This window comes from Lutra lutra, chromosome 13 (assembly GCF_902655055.1).
Source record: "Lutra lutra chromosome 13, mLutLut1.2, whole genome shotgun sequence".
Classification (NCBI taxonomy): domain Eukaryota; kingdom Metazoa; phylum Chordata; class Mammalia; order Carnivora; family Mustelidae; genus Lutra; species Lutra lutra.
In genome coordinates this window covers 86,145,636-86,160,812 of record NC_062290.1, presented here as the reverse complement: position 1 = coordinate 86,160,812, position 15,177 = coordinate 86,145,636, and the positions used below count along the sequence as shown (strand labels likewise).

The 15,177-nt window shown below is 38.7% G+C and overlaps 1 protein-coding gene across 5 annotated transcripts in view; it reads left to right on the top strand.

The window, feature by feature from the left end:
- MAPKAP1 (MAPK associated protein 1) overlaps nt 1–15,177 on the top strand; it is a 243,342-nt gene that overhangs the window by 119,285 nt on the left and 108,880 nt on the right. For all 5 annotated transcript variants that reach the window (XM_047699107.1, XM_047699106.1, XM_047699109.1 and 2 more), the window contains one exon: nt 11,092–11,268. In XM_047699107.1, coding sequence (XP_047555063.1) covers nt 11,092–11,268 — 177 coding nt within the window. The remainder of the gene's footprint in view (nt 1–11,091; nt 11,269–15,177) is intronic.

Below are 15,177 nucleotides of genomic sequence, written 5' to 3'. Positions count from 1 at the left end.
GTAAGAGCATTTTGTAACTGGCTCATTTCACTTATCATTTGTATTCATTCATGCATTCAATAAATATTTATTGAGTGTTTGTTATATACCACACATTTTGCTGGATATACAATGGTGAGTGGAGCCAGACATGGTCTTTCTTTCATGAATTCCACAATCTAGTGAGGGAAATGGGCAAATAATTCAAATAATTAAACCAAATAGTGTTTGCATAAAAACCGAGTTAAGTAATGTGAAGGGAAGGAAAGGAAAGCCATTTATGAGAGCCTAGCCTTGCAAGGCAGGGAGAAATTCCCTGAGAAAGTGATACCAGAGGTGTTTAGCAGGGGGAGGTTCCTGGCACATGGAACTGCATGACATTGACACTGTGGCAGGAGGAGGCATGTAGTGGTCAGGGAATTAACGAAGACCAGTATGGCTGGAGTGCAAAGTAGGGAAGAGAAGATAGAGTGAGATGAGACTGAGGTGGGCAGGGTCCACAGTGGAGATTAAGAGAGGAGGACAGATTCGGGAAATGTTTAAGAGGTAAAATTCAGGGGATGGAGGTTGGCAGGTTGGGGTGGCTGGGTGATGGACATTGGGGAGGGTATGTGCTATGGTGAGTGTGTGAATTGTGTGAGACTGATGAATCACAGATCTGTACCCCTGAAACAAATAATACATTATATGTTAATTTTTTTAAGAGGTAAAATTCATAGGACTTAGGGATCAACTACATATGAGAAGTGTGGGAGAGGAGAGGTACCAAAGGTGGCTCCCTAGATTTTTGACTTGCACAAGTTGGTGTATTATGCTGTTCACTGAGGTGGGGGGCACTGGAAGACTGGGTTTTATTTGGGTTTTTTGATGTGGGAAGGGGAGTGGGAGGGGCACAAGTTTCATCTTCTGTCTATTAATTTGAGATGGCTTTGCTATATCTAAGAGAAGTTTTCAAATAGTCATTTTTAAAAATTCATTTTTATTATAGTTCAGTATAGTTAACATACAGTGTTATATTAGTTTTAGGTGTACAATAGAGTGATTCAACAACTCCATATACTACTCAGTGCTCATTACAGTAAGTGTACTCTTCATCCTCATCACCTAGTTCACCCGTCCCCCCACCCATTTCCACTCTGGCAGTCATCAGTTTATTCTCTGTAGTTAACAGTCTGTTTTTTGGTTTGTCTCTTTTCTCTTTGTTCATTTGTTTTGTTTCTTAAATTCCACATGTGAGTGAAATCATGTAGTATATTTGTCTTTCTCTGACTTATATCACTTAGCATTATACTCTAGATCCATCCATGTTGTCGCAAATGGCAAGACTTCATTCTTTTTTTTATGGCTGTGGACACCTTGGCTGGTTCTGTAATTTGGCCATTGTAAGTAATGCTGCAGTAAACATAAAGATGCATATATCTTATTGAATTAGTGTTTTCATATTCTTTAGGTAAGTACCCAGTAGTGGAATTACTAGATCATGTGGTAATTCTATTTTCAATTTTTTGAGGAGCCTCCATACTCTTTTCCACAGTGGCTGTGCCAGTTTGCATCCCCACCTACAGTGCACAACGGTTCCTTTTTCTCCACATGCTCGCCAACACTTGTTTCTTGTGTTTTTTATTTTAACCATTCTGACAGGTGTGAAGTGATAACTCATGGTTTTTTATTTGCATTTCCCTAAGGATGGGTGCTTTTGAGCATCTTTTCATGTGTCTGTTGGCTGTCTGGATGTCTTCTTTGGAGAAATGTCTGTTCATGTCTTCCACCCATTTTTAAAAAAATTTTAAAGTTTATTTATTTATTTAGTAATCTCTACCCAATCTGGGCCTTGAACTCACTACTCAGAGATCAAATAGTCGTTTATACTTCCATGTTTGGAGTTTAGAGGAGAGAGCTATGAGCTAGAAATATGAAGTTAAGAATCATCTGCATAGAGAGATTAATTGAAGTCTCCCAACATGGTTGAGTGAAAACAGATAAGGGCTGAAGACTGGCTGTAGAAAAACTGTGTAGGGGGTGCCTGGGTGGCTCAGTGGGTTAAGCCTCTGCCTTCAGCTCGGGTCGTGATCCCAGGGTCCTGGAATCGAGCCCTGCATCAGGCTCTCTACTCAGCAGGGATCCTGCTTCCTCCTCTCTCTCTGCCTGCCTCTCTGCCTACTTGTGATCTCTGTCTGTCAAATAAATAAACAAAATCTTTAAAGAAATAAAGAAAAGAAAAAGAAAAACTGTAGATGATGGTGCTGAAATGGGGGTCCTTGGGAAGAAAGAGGTTCAAGCTGGGGTGAATTAAGAGTTTGGTTTTGGATGTAATGAAGGCTGAGATGACTTGAGAGATGTCCGTGTGGTGAAGTCTTGTAAGCAGAGGATAGATACAAGTTTGGAGGCTCGACCATCTCTATTTTATTGTTTTGTTTTCCCCAGTCCATAACATAATGCTTAGCACATACCAGGTACTCAAGAATTAATTTGTGGAATGGATGAGAGAACATAGGAGCATTTAGATTCAAAGATCTGGACTAAAAGTTCTCCACCCTTGCCTTTGCCAAGGTAGCTCTTCTCCAGGTGTCTGCTTAGATAAGCCTCTGACCATATATAAACCTTTATTCATTAAAAATCACTGTGTTTGGGGCACCTGGGTGGCTCATTTGTTAAGTGGCTGCCTTCAGCTCAGGTCATTATCCCAGCATCCTGGGATCAAGCCCCACACTGGGCTCCCTGCTTGGCAGGAGGCCTGCTTTTCCCTCTCCCACCTGCCTGTTTGTGTTCCCTCTCTTGCTCTTTCTCTGTCAAATAAATAAATATAATCTTTAAAAAAAAAAATCACTGAGTTAGACAATCTCAGCCTGGTGAAATATTTTTTGAAGTGATAGATGAAGGTTTGGGGATACTCTTTACGAATACTTTCTTTATTGAGCTGGACGGAAAGACTGCTCATTATCAACATATCCCAAGTGCCAGAGTCCCCATACTTATTAGGTAATGAATGGATAGATATGAACACATTGGAGTGCCTGCTCTATGTCCTGCCCCATGCTAAGCATTTTATGTATATTATCTCATTCTTTATAATACCTCTATTACTCATAGATAACAGTAGAAAAACTGAGAATCAGGAACTTAAGTTATTGCTCAAGATCATATATTTAGTAAGTGGCAGGATCAGGATTTGAACCCAGGTTTCACTCCATTTCACTTGCTCTTAACTACCATGCTACACAAAGAAATGAATTACTTTTCCTGGTGATAGCGCCCAGAGACATAGCCATTTGAGATTTTCATCCATCCATCATTCTATTCTTATAATCATTCATCAGCAGGTATTTAGATGTTGTTTATACCATCCAAGGTACAATGCTAGGCACTAGGAATATAATCAGTCATAAAATAAAGTTTATAGCCTCAAGATGCAGGCTAATGGGTGAGACAGATACTGAATTATAGAATTTTAGCTCCATTGTCATTGAGACTTGCTACAGTAGTAGACATATAGAATGCTGCAAGAACATCGAAAAGGATTTTTCTAATTCTGCCAGAAGATGGAGGCTCAGGTTGAGTAGGGGTGGGAGAAAAGTCAAGGAAGGCCTCTCAGTAGAATGGAATACCTGAGCTAAATCTCAAAAGATGACCAGACAGACTAGGAATAGGGAGCCTCTGGGTTGAGAGGCTTGCATGAGTATTAACAGGAGCTGACATATGATCTGATGAGGATACTATAAGCAGCTATTGTGAATGAAGCCTAAGCTGTATGTTCTGGAATGGCAGAAGATTGAGTTGAAAAGCATAACAAAGTATAGTGAGAAGACTTTATGGAAGCCAGATACTTGTAATGGGCTCTTTTGGTTTAATTGTAAAGGGTGCAAAAGGTTTTAAGTATGGGAGTGACAGTTTGATGTTGTGTTTCAGAAAGATCCCACTGAATATTTTCAGGGTCAGTTTATAATAGAGTTAACAAATTTCTGAAACTTAGAATTTTGCATAGTGAATTCTTTTTAAAAATATCTAGTTCAGAATGATATGAAAGAGGACTTCCCAGAAATGCCAGAATGTTAGAATTAGCAAACAGGGATGTTAAAACAGCTATTATAAACATGCTTCATATGTTCAAGATGATAGAGGAAAGAAGTAGGAGATATTTTTAAAAACCCAAGTGGAACTTCTAGAGATGAAAATTATAGGATCTGAAATGAAAACATGAGTTTAACAGCAGATTAGATACTATAAAAGAAAACATCAACAAACTTGAAAACATAGTAAGAGGAACTATCCAAAAAGGAGCTCAAAACAGTATGAAGGTCTTCCATTTGGAAATTAGCGGGCATTTTCTCTTTAGAACTTCTTTACCAGGAATTTTAGACTTAACTATTCCTGTGTGATATGGCTGTGGCTTGACAAACCTTGTAAGGTTACTTACCGATTTACTTTATATTTATGGGACTTTTATTTTGGAGATGAGGAAATCTTGAACGTCTTAAAAGACTTTTCTCTGACCCCAAAGAAATGAACTTCTGTGCTGCAATCCTCAGGGCCTTTCTTTCTCTTGCTAATGTTTGACACACTCTTTATAATTGATCCTGTCATCAAAGTAAATACCAAAGCCCAAGTAAAGAGTTCTGGATATTGCAGAACCATGTGTTCTTTTTGTTTTTCATTTTAAAAAAACAAGCATTCATCTATCTAGTCCTTATCCTTAAGTGTATTTTGCATGTTTTGAAGATAAAAGTGAATTTTTATGAGTATGTAAATTGAACATGTCAGATCACATTTGGGAGGAAACTAGGATGTTTACTAGAATGCTCCCAAATTTTCATATACAAATTAAATGTCAATTAAATACCATCTTCCTATATATGGATTACAGGCTTTTGTCTCTTCATAAAAGCCATACTGGCCTTTGAACATGAAATGAGTATTGGTCAATAATTGAATGAAATAAATTTTTCTAATGCAAAATTTTATTACCCTTATTTGATGAAACATGAGTAAGTGAAATTCAGTTAATTATACTCATTAACACTTCAGGGATTTGGATATGTAGATACATATGTTTATTTTTTAGTCACATATTTATTTGTTTATATAAATATGAAATCTCCAGAGTTGCTGTAGCAAGTACATTTAATGGCAGAGTATGTGTGTGTGCGTGTGTAAAATCTCCATCTATCCGTCCTCCAGAAGGACTCTTTTTGGCAACAGCGTCCATTTTGCCCCCATTCATTGTTCTAACTTCCAGTCTTCTCACAAACATAATTGTCCCTGGAAGGAACTTCTTTTTCCATGCCAACCCACTTCTAAAATTAAACCTCTTTCTGTGGATCCTATTATGCTGTACTTACTTCCATTAGTCTTTTCTTTTTTTTCAGGAGGAACTCTTCTTTTTTTTTAATTTTTAATTCAAGCATACTTAATATACAATGTTATATTAACACAAAGAAAATGAAAGCATAAATTCAAAAAGATATATGTACCACTGTGTTTTTATTGCAACATTATTTATAATAACCAAGATACCAAAGCAAGTATCCTTCAATAGATAAATGGATAAAGAAGATGTGTGTGTGTGTGTGTGTGTGTGTGTACACACTATATATACACTCTATATACATCAAAAATGGAAAATTATTCAGCCATAAAATAGAATGAAATCTCACCAGTTGCAACAACATGGATGGATCTAGAGGATGTAACTAAGTGAAATAAGTCAAAGAAAGATGAATACCATATGATACCATATGATCTCACTCATAGGTGGAATTTAAGAAACAAAACAAATGAGCAAAGATAAAAAAGACAAATGAAAAAACAGACTCTTAAATATAAGAACAAACCTGTAGTTATTTATTAGTCTTTTATCATTCCTCAATCTCTTTGATAGTGTCTCACAAACAGGACTTCTGGTGTTCTCTATTTCATGCTATCTGCCATGCTTCTGTTAGATAGTTAATTCTGCTTCTGTGTGATGAGACGCTTAGGAGTGGTAGAAGAAATTTTGACAAAATGAGAATCCTTCTTCATGCCAGGTACCGTGCAATTAATTAAGTCATTTAATCCTTATAAGACCCTTATGCAGTAGATATGTATGGTTAGTTTCTCCATAATTCCAGGACTTGATAGAGAAAATGACCATTTAGAAATCAGGAGATGTGGGGTGCCTGGGTGGCTCAATGGGTTGAGCCTCTGCCTTCGGCCTAGGTCATGATCTCAGGGTCCTGGGATAGAGCCCTGCATCAGGCTCTCTGCTCAGTGTGGAGCCTGCTTCCCCCTATCTCTCTGCCTGCTGCTCTGCCTACTTGTGATCTCTCTCTCTCTCTCTCTGTCAGGTAAATAAAATCTTAAAAAAAAAAAAAAGAAGGGATGTGAATGAGGCAGGAAATGCTGGGGGTCTTTAGGACAGGTGATTCTATAGTGGGGTGAGAGATTTCCCAACCTTCTTTGTACTGTTCTATATTTTTAAATTGTTTTGTGTTTCTAATAGGCCTACATTACCCTTACAAAAAAATAAGTTATATATTTTATAAAGGAAAATGAAAATTATACTTAGTCATTATGGGACATCTGGAAGGTACAGGAAAAAAGTGCTCATTGCTTAAATGTAAGCACAACCTTTGTAAACGTTTTGGTACCTTTCCTTCTAGTCACTTTATATGTATATAATTTGACATTTTTGCATAATTGTAATAATTTGTGTTTTTCTCCGTAAAAAAGTGAGGTGTGGGGTGCCTGGGTAGCTCAGTCAGTTAAGCATCCAGCTCTAGATTTCGGCTCAGATCATGATCTTAGGGTTGTTAAGATCAAACCCAGTGTTGGGCTCTATACTAGGTGTGGAGCCTGCTTTAGATTCTCTCTCCTTCCCTCTGCCCCTCTCCCCCTTAAAGAAAGAAAAAAAGTGAGGTGCCAGTACTCCCTGTCTTTTTTTTTTTTTTTTTTTAAGATTTTATTTATTTATTTGACAGAGATCACAAGTAGGCAGAGAGACAGGCGGGGGGATGGGGCGGGAAGCAGGCTCCCTGCCGAGCGGAGAGCCCAATGTGGGGCTCGATCCCAGGACCCTGGGATCATGACCTGAGCCGAAGGCAGAGGCTTTAACCCGCTGAGCCACCCAGGCACCCCAAGTACTCCCTATCTTGATGAACTATAAAATGCCTCTTTCATGCTCACTTCTTCCTGGGCCTTTTTCTCCTTTTGTCTTGAATTGCAATCTCTGACTCATCTACACTGCCAAGAAAGCCCCATTTGATTAACAGATATCAGTGTGACAAGCAGGAAAAAGAAAAAGAAAAGCTTATTATTTCTCCTCTTCTTGTTAGCACACACATCATTAATAATACCCTTTATGTTTTTTTCATGGGTAGAGTGATTCAGTCTACACGTTCATATATTCATTCATTCAACAAATATTTGTTAAGTACCTTGTAAGGGCCAGCCATTTTACTCTTCAGTGAAGATGTAGAGACACTAGAAGAATCCTTGCTCTTTAGGAGAACATAGAACCACAAATAAGAAAAACGTGAAAAGTATACATAGAAATATTAATCAACTTCTAAAAGACCACAGAGAAGAATCAGTTGGATTCTCTCTCCTAGAGATCCAAATGATTCTCCTAGAGAAATCAAGGAAAGCTTTTTATACATTGAATAACATGGAGGATCTCAGAGAGATTTAGTCACACAGCCGGTTAGTGGTTGAATTAGCATTAAAACCAGAGCTGACTGTAAAACCGCTCTTTCTTCTACTGAACTAGGTCACAAGGAGGAGGCATCCCTCTTTTCATTGTGTTATAAGTTCCAGATGTCTGTATGTGGAGGATTCTTGAGTCATGGACCACAGCTTCCCCCTTTTTCTCTCCCTGTTTCAGAATGCCACCAGTTTCTGATTTGATCAAAGAGTAACAGAGTGGAAGTAAGGAGACCTGGGTTCTCTAGAACCAGCTTTGCCACTCTTCGAACGGGTCATCATGGGCATCTTATTCCTCATTTCTAGGCATCTCTTCCCATCTGTAAAAGTGAGGAGTTTGAAATAAATCTTTCTAAGCTTCTAATTTTTTTAAGTAATCTGTCATGGTTTCCTCCTTCTTTTCAAATTATGTAGCATTTCCATAGAAGCAAGGGTTCCCAAGGGACTTGGCAAGTCTAGACACACCATGGAATTGGCAGAGGGATAGGTGAGGGTCAAAGGTGAAGGCTCTTAACTGCCTGGGTTTGAATCTCAGGTCTGTCACTTACTGCTATTTAATCTTGAACAAACCACTTAACTTCATTGATCCTGCTTTTCTAATTTGTAAATCAGAAATAATAATAAATAACTCAGAGTTGTGTGAAGATTCATTGAGCTTATGTATATCCATCCACACTATTTTACATGGTGTCTGGCACATAGCACTCAATTAATGTAGGTAATGATACTAATGGCTACTGTACTAGTACTAATTTGGAGTCCTGAAGAAATTTTAGAAACCAAAATACCATAGTAGCTTCTTTTACTAATGATTCCTTCGTATAGGCACAAAGGAACCAATATGTACATGCGTTGAATATGGAGTTTTAGTCATTTTCCTCTCAGGTGTTCAATTAAAGGGTTGAAAGGGTTAGGGTACTGTTTGCTGCTAACTTTTCCTCATGACCCAGAAAAGACTTCCATTCCTCTTGTATAATATGGGAGGAGTCATTCATTCTTTTCTCTGCTGTGTTCCCAGTGCTCAGAGCAGGCTACAGCATGGGGTAGGTACTTTGCAAATGTTTTTTGAGTGACTAAATGATTTCACACTTTGTTTTTAAAAACTGAGGAGAATAGTAGCACTTGGCAGTGAGTCTTTAGGCTCTTGGATCTTAGCCTGTGACATGTGTTGAGTTTGTTTTGAAGGGGATTTGGGGACATCCCATGACAATCAAAACAGAATTCTTCTGATACCAGTGTTTGGCTTTCTGCTTTGATCAATAGGATTATTATTTGCCCTTGAAACCTCTGTGGTGCTGGGGAATCACAGACATTCCTCAGGATGATTTACATGGCAGTAAATAATCTGTGCTGTCGGTTGCTTGCTTCATCAGTGTCTGCCCTGTTCCTAAAACCCTGGAGGCTCCATGGCCCCAAGGCTGGAGCACTGCCGACGCTAACTCCAGATCATGTCGCTTAGCTTTACTGTTGTTTTGTTGCTCTAATATGCATCCACAATGCATTTTTTTTTTAAAGATTCTATTTATTTATTCGACAGAGAGATCACAAGTAGGCAGGAGGCAGGCAGAGAGATGGGGAAGCAGACTCCCTGCTGAGCAGAGAGCCTGATGCGGGGCTCGATCCCAGGACCCTGGGATCAAGACCTGAGCTGAAGGCAGAGGCTTTTTAGCCCACTGAGCCACCCAGGCGCCCCTCCACAACGCATTTTTAAGGGTTGGTGTAATTGTAGAAGTTATTTTCCATCTGACTTTATTATAGTTACGATACCATTTATTTTTTACCTCTGTTATATGGTAGGCTCTGCATACATCATCTTCTCTAATCTGAGTTAGGTGATTGTACCCTTTTTATATAAGTGGAAACTCAGACCCAAAGAGGTGAAGCTTATTTTCTGAAATCGCATGGCCCATAAGTGCTGGAACTTATATTTTAACTCAGGTCTTTCTGGACGCAAAGCTTTAGCTGCAATACTATGACATTTTTTTAATCTAAGGGACTTTCTTCTGCTGCTATAAGTGTTTGGGGTTTAAGTTTGCAACTTCTTGCAAAGATCCATAAGTTTCCCATATCATTCAGAGATGAATTTTAAATTTCTTAACAGCATTGCAAATACATGAAATTTATAGAGACAAACATAGCCAGATTACTTTCTTGTTATCCATCCATTTAGCAAATTTATAGTTCCCATTAATTTTAATCTGTCCTTATTACCTGTTTTATATAATAAATATCTCTTAGTCCTGACAGACTGAGTATAGATCACCTGAAGTAGGCTCTCTCTCAATAAGCAGAGTTGCAGCTAAAGATTTGTGAATTAATTGGGAAAATTGCAAATCAGGTAGTCAGTGAAATAATTCATTGTCACATCCAATCAATAAACTTTGTAAATCAACTCATTTAATTCAAAAAATGATCTATATAGATCAAGCAACCAATTAAACAATTAGCATACACTTTGCAATTAATTAATTTAAGCATCAATCATATAATTAAAACTCCAAATTTAAGCTGCACAATTTAGAACTCTAGTGCCTTGTGAACTACTAGGTTCATGTCTGTGAATGCTAGCAGATTAGCAGTTTCACAATTCCAGTTAGGAGCAGGGTATCTTAAAATGTTTTTAATTGATTTTTAAGCTTTAAATTGTCTTTATGATGGTAGAGGTTCCCACCTCTTTTCTGCAGGTTGGCTTTTTAATTCCCCCAAAGAAAGAGAAGGCAGTGTGTGTTGGCTGTAAGATGGGGAAGTCTGGAATCTGGGAGTACAGACTGGACATTCTGGGGATGTGAGGACAGTAGTTACCTGCATCAGGATAACTCAAGTCATTTGCTTTTACTCTGTTAAGCATCCTTAGTGTTTGGAATCAGATCTTGCCATGTGAATCTGATACTCTTCAAAGAAAGGAGAACTCTATGGATTGTCTTTGTTACCTTGAGTATTCCTCTGACCTAGAACAGGTATTTTCTTAATCCTAACCGTAAGTCAAAGGCCTCTGATTCCTCCCCCATGCAAATAATTTTTTCTCCTTTATAGTTTTGTTTCTCTTTTATGATATTTATTTTATGTATACTTACAGGTAACTAATGTAGTACTTACTTTTTCAACTTGATATACTGTAAGCTTCCTTGAGGGCGAATAATAAGTATCATCTTTGATTTAAGGGGTTAAGTTCTGCATCTTACCTATAACAGGTGCTCAGTAAATATTTGTTGAAAGAATAGAGTACTGGAAGGCCCTCATTTCACATTGCTTTTCTCCCCCTTTGTATGCCGTGTTTTCTCTATCAAATGCAATAGGATTGGGGAGAATCTAATGCATCACCAGGCTCTTGGGTAAAGAACAGCTGTGCCCCGGTGTGCTTGCTGTACACCAGAGGCTCTGGTCTCCTTGGCCCTCCTTCATCTTGGTATTCACTCACCTTTTTGGTTTTCCTTTCAGTGACAACGTCAGTGCCTACTGCCTGCATATTGCTGAGGATGACGGGGAGGTTGACACAGACTTCCCCCCACTGGACTCCAACGAGCCCATTCATAAGTTCGGCTTCAGTACCTTGGCCCTGGTTGAAAAGTATTCATCTCCTGGCCTGACATCCAAAGAGTCACTCTTTGTTCGAATGTGAGTATTGACCCTGTTACTGATCTCAGTATCTCATCTCTGCCTTCTAGGATTTGGACTTGTTTGCTCATGATATGAATGCCACTGGGTATCCGGATGTCCATTTGTAGTGACTACTTCCAGGGAGATGTTGAAGGCCCCGTTTGTGTTGTGTTTCATGCTTCTGCACCTAGATTGAATGCGGACCGCTTTGCAGTAGCAGTTTGCATTAGGTAGATCTCTGCACGCAGCATCTGTGAGCCAGGCCTCTGGACCTGCTGGGTGGGGTACTTTGGAGACTGTGAAGCAAAAATTTTGGTTTTCCCTTTGTCTTCATGAACTCCAAACTATATGAAAATGTGCATTGCAGCCACTTTTGTGTTGTGACTTAAAATACTTCTTTTCTTCTCCAACTTCGTTCAAATCAACTTTGATTTTTCCTCTCAGTTGCCTTCCTTTAGACTGATAAGGGGGTATTTTCCTGTGCCTTTGGCATTCTGGTAAAGGCTTTAACTTATAAGCCCTTTCCAGAAAAAGTGTTTGTAAATGCAGAAAATAAAATCCACCAAGAATGTAAAAGAATTCCATTATATTTAAATACTTCTGAAATTATTAAATGAATTTGTGATACAGTGATATGTATGGCTTTTTAATACCAAGATCCAGCAGCAGGTCTAACTCCTCTAAGTCTCTCACTTCAAAGTAGTGATGAGCATAAATGAGATTTGAGAAGTCTGCAGCAACTGTAATGTGCTGTGACATTTGTTTTTTTCTGTTCTTGACAGAGTCGCCAATACTGCTAATACTACTGTGATTTGTTGACTATATTTATAATTGAAGGAAATGGGGACACCTGGGTGGCTAGGTGGGTTAAAGCCTCTGCCTTTGGCTCAGGTAATGATCCCAGGGTCCTAGAATCGAGCCCCACATTGGGCTCTCTGCTCAGCAGGGAGTCTGCTTCCTCCTCTCTCTCTGCCTGCCTCTCTGCCTACTTGTGATCTCTGTCTGTCAAATAAATAAATGAAGTCTTTAAAAAAATAATAATTCAAGGAGATGCTAAATATCACAAATTAATGAAAATAAAAATAAAATTTTTGTGTATTCAAGTCTCTAGAGCAAGTTTTTACCCAGGGGTCCCAATTGTTAGAAGAAAACCTGTAACGTTTTCTAAGCACAGCGTAAGCTTCGCTAATGGGAACGGAGACTTGCCCTCTCCAGGCCCTCTCCTGGGAACACTAGTGATCCTTTTGGCACCCCCTGCTGTTAGTAACCAGCAAACTCACTATCCACAGGAGGGATTGCTTTAGAGGACTTTTCCCTTGTCTCTTTAAAACCTACTGCCTTTGTTTCAGATTTTCAGTGAAAATAGGATTATGCTACCTATGATATAGGAGGATTTTGTGTCTTTCTACCCTTGAACAAAGAAAGAACACCTGAGTGTTGGGAGAGGGGGGAAGCTGTTGGGGAGGATGACTCCAAGTTTTTGTACTTAGGGTTTCATCCCTGCTATGAAGTCTTGTTTGCTATATGTAACAGTAAATATTTTCCCTCTTTTTATGTTTCAAAGGGGCTAAAACAACAACACTGAAGAATACTGAAAGTAATTTAAAACTTATCCAATGATTTCTCCCTCCTAATATAACTATTTTCATTTTCGTATCATCATTTCCATATATATATGGAAATATATATATTAAAATATATAATATATAATTATATATATTACAGTTTCTGCTCAAGTGTAAATATTTTGTTATTTTTACTTAAAATTACAAATATTTGATATCTGTTCTTAGTTCCTATAATCTATATTTATTATGTACCAAGAATCTAGACCGACCCTGTGCTCATGGAGCTTACTATCTAGTAAGGAGGGATTCGTCAAATCATTAAAACGTGGCGAGGGGGCGCCTGGGTGGCTCAGTGGGTTAAGCCGCTGCCTTCGGCTCAGGTCATGATCCCAGGTCCTGGGTTCGAGCCCCGCATCGGGCTTTCTACTCAGCAGGGAGCCTGCTTCCTCCTCTCTCTCTGCCTGCCTCTCTGCTTACTTGTGATTTCTCTCTGTCAAATAAATAAATAAAATCTTTAAAAAAAAAAAAAAAAAAACGTGGCGAGCAGGACAACAGGAAAAGGCCCAGGCTGCGTTGGAAGCCTACCACTGGATATTTAGTTTTCTTGCTTTGGTTTTAGTAAATGATGCTATTAGTCCTTATCCAGATCCCTTTTACTTCTGCTGAATCACATCCTTTGGACAATTTCCTGTGTGTAGTATTATTGGTCAGATTAGAAACATCTCTAGACTTTCACTTTGTATTGACATGTAGCCTCTGAAAGGTGTTCCAGTTTACAGTGCTACTGTATTACTAACAGCTGCTGAATACTAACAGAATTCATAAAAGCATCTTTTCAAAGTCTTATTGTCACAAAGTATCATTAGGACTTTTTTTCTGTTTACTTTAGAAAATGTATACAGGGCTACTTCAGTAGTCTCCACTTGCATTTTTGTTTTTATTTATAAATGACTGGAAGAGTTCTCATTAGTGCATAATTATTTACTTCATAAATATTAACATGTGACCACCACATTCTTTTGAAGTAAGTGTCCTTTTTAAAATATGGGCTTTTAGATCATTGATTTTCAACAGAATGGGGCTGGGGATAGGCAAGACATACCTTCCCAGAAGAAGCATCTAAAGACTACACAGGGTCTCCCTATGAACCCTGGCTTTTGGAGAATGGGAGGAAAGAGAGGAGGAAGGGCAGAGAGTAACAACAACTGCTTTGAACTTAGTACTCTTACTTTTTTCCTGAATTACTCCCATCCCTGCACTCCCACTCCCAAACACATATACCCCAGTCAGTCCTTTTTCTATTTTAAAATTCAGGAGAGCTTATTCGATATGTCTGGAGTGTTTCTGAAAACACGAGGTAAAGTAAAAACTTTATATGTGAGCATTTAAGAAAAAAAAAAGTCAATAAATTTTGTTTCTTCTCTTCCTCAGTTGTCTGATGAAATAGTACAGATTACTGACCGTTTGCCCCATGTGTATTTTCTTGCTTCAGCAACCTTCCATTCACCTTGCTGGTCTATATTCTAAGTTAGAAAAGCCTCTCCTGCAAATGCAAGACAATGTGTCCAAAGTTTCAGAGAGTAAAGTCCCAGCAAAATAAGTAAAGCTGTCGCTCCTTTTCCCAATTAACCTCTTACCTCCTTGCCTCTCTCTCCCAGGGGAGAATGGGCAGGGAGTGTCTGGGAAGACACGGAACTGAACCAGGTAGAGAGAACTTGGCTTTGACAATAAACAGTGAATTAGTATTTACTAAATGGAAGCTATGTATATGTTAGTCCATTTAATCTGAATATAGACTGGTTTTTGTTATGACCATTTTCAAGACATGAAAACTGAGGCTGACAGACTTTGCTCTCAGGCCTGGATTTGCCCCCATGCCTGACTTGCAAAGTCCACGCCCTTTGCAACACACTGCTGAGGGTTTGGGACAGTGGTGAGGAATCTAGTGGTGGTCTCATCATTCAAGTAAATCCCACTGTCTTAAGGCCAACATTCAGCTACTATATATTATAGTGTGGGGTAAGAGTGAGGGGGCCTCTGGTGCCAGAATGCTTGCATGCCATTCCTGACTTTACCCTTGCTAGTATGTGTGTGTAATCTTGGATGAACTGCTTAACCTTTTTTGGCCCAGTCAAATGAGGGTAATAATAACAGTACCTACCTCATAGAGCCATGATGAGGATTGAATCAGTTGATATATGTAAAGCACTTAGAACAGTGCCTGGCTGTGTGAGTGTTTATTGTAGTTATTATTGCTATGACTAGAAACCTTTTGAGGGCAAGATCTAATCACTTATGCCTCACAACACCCAGAGTAGCTCCATTAGTGTGGTAGGTACACCACAAATATGTGTCAAAT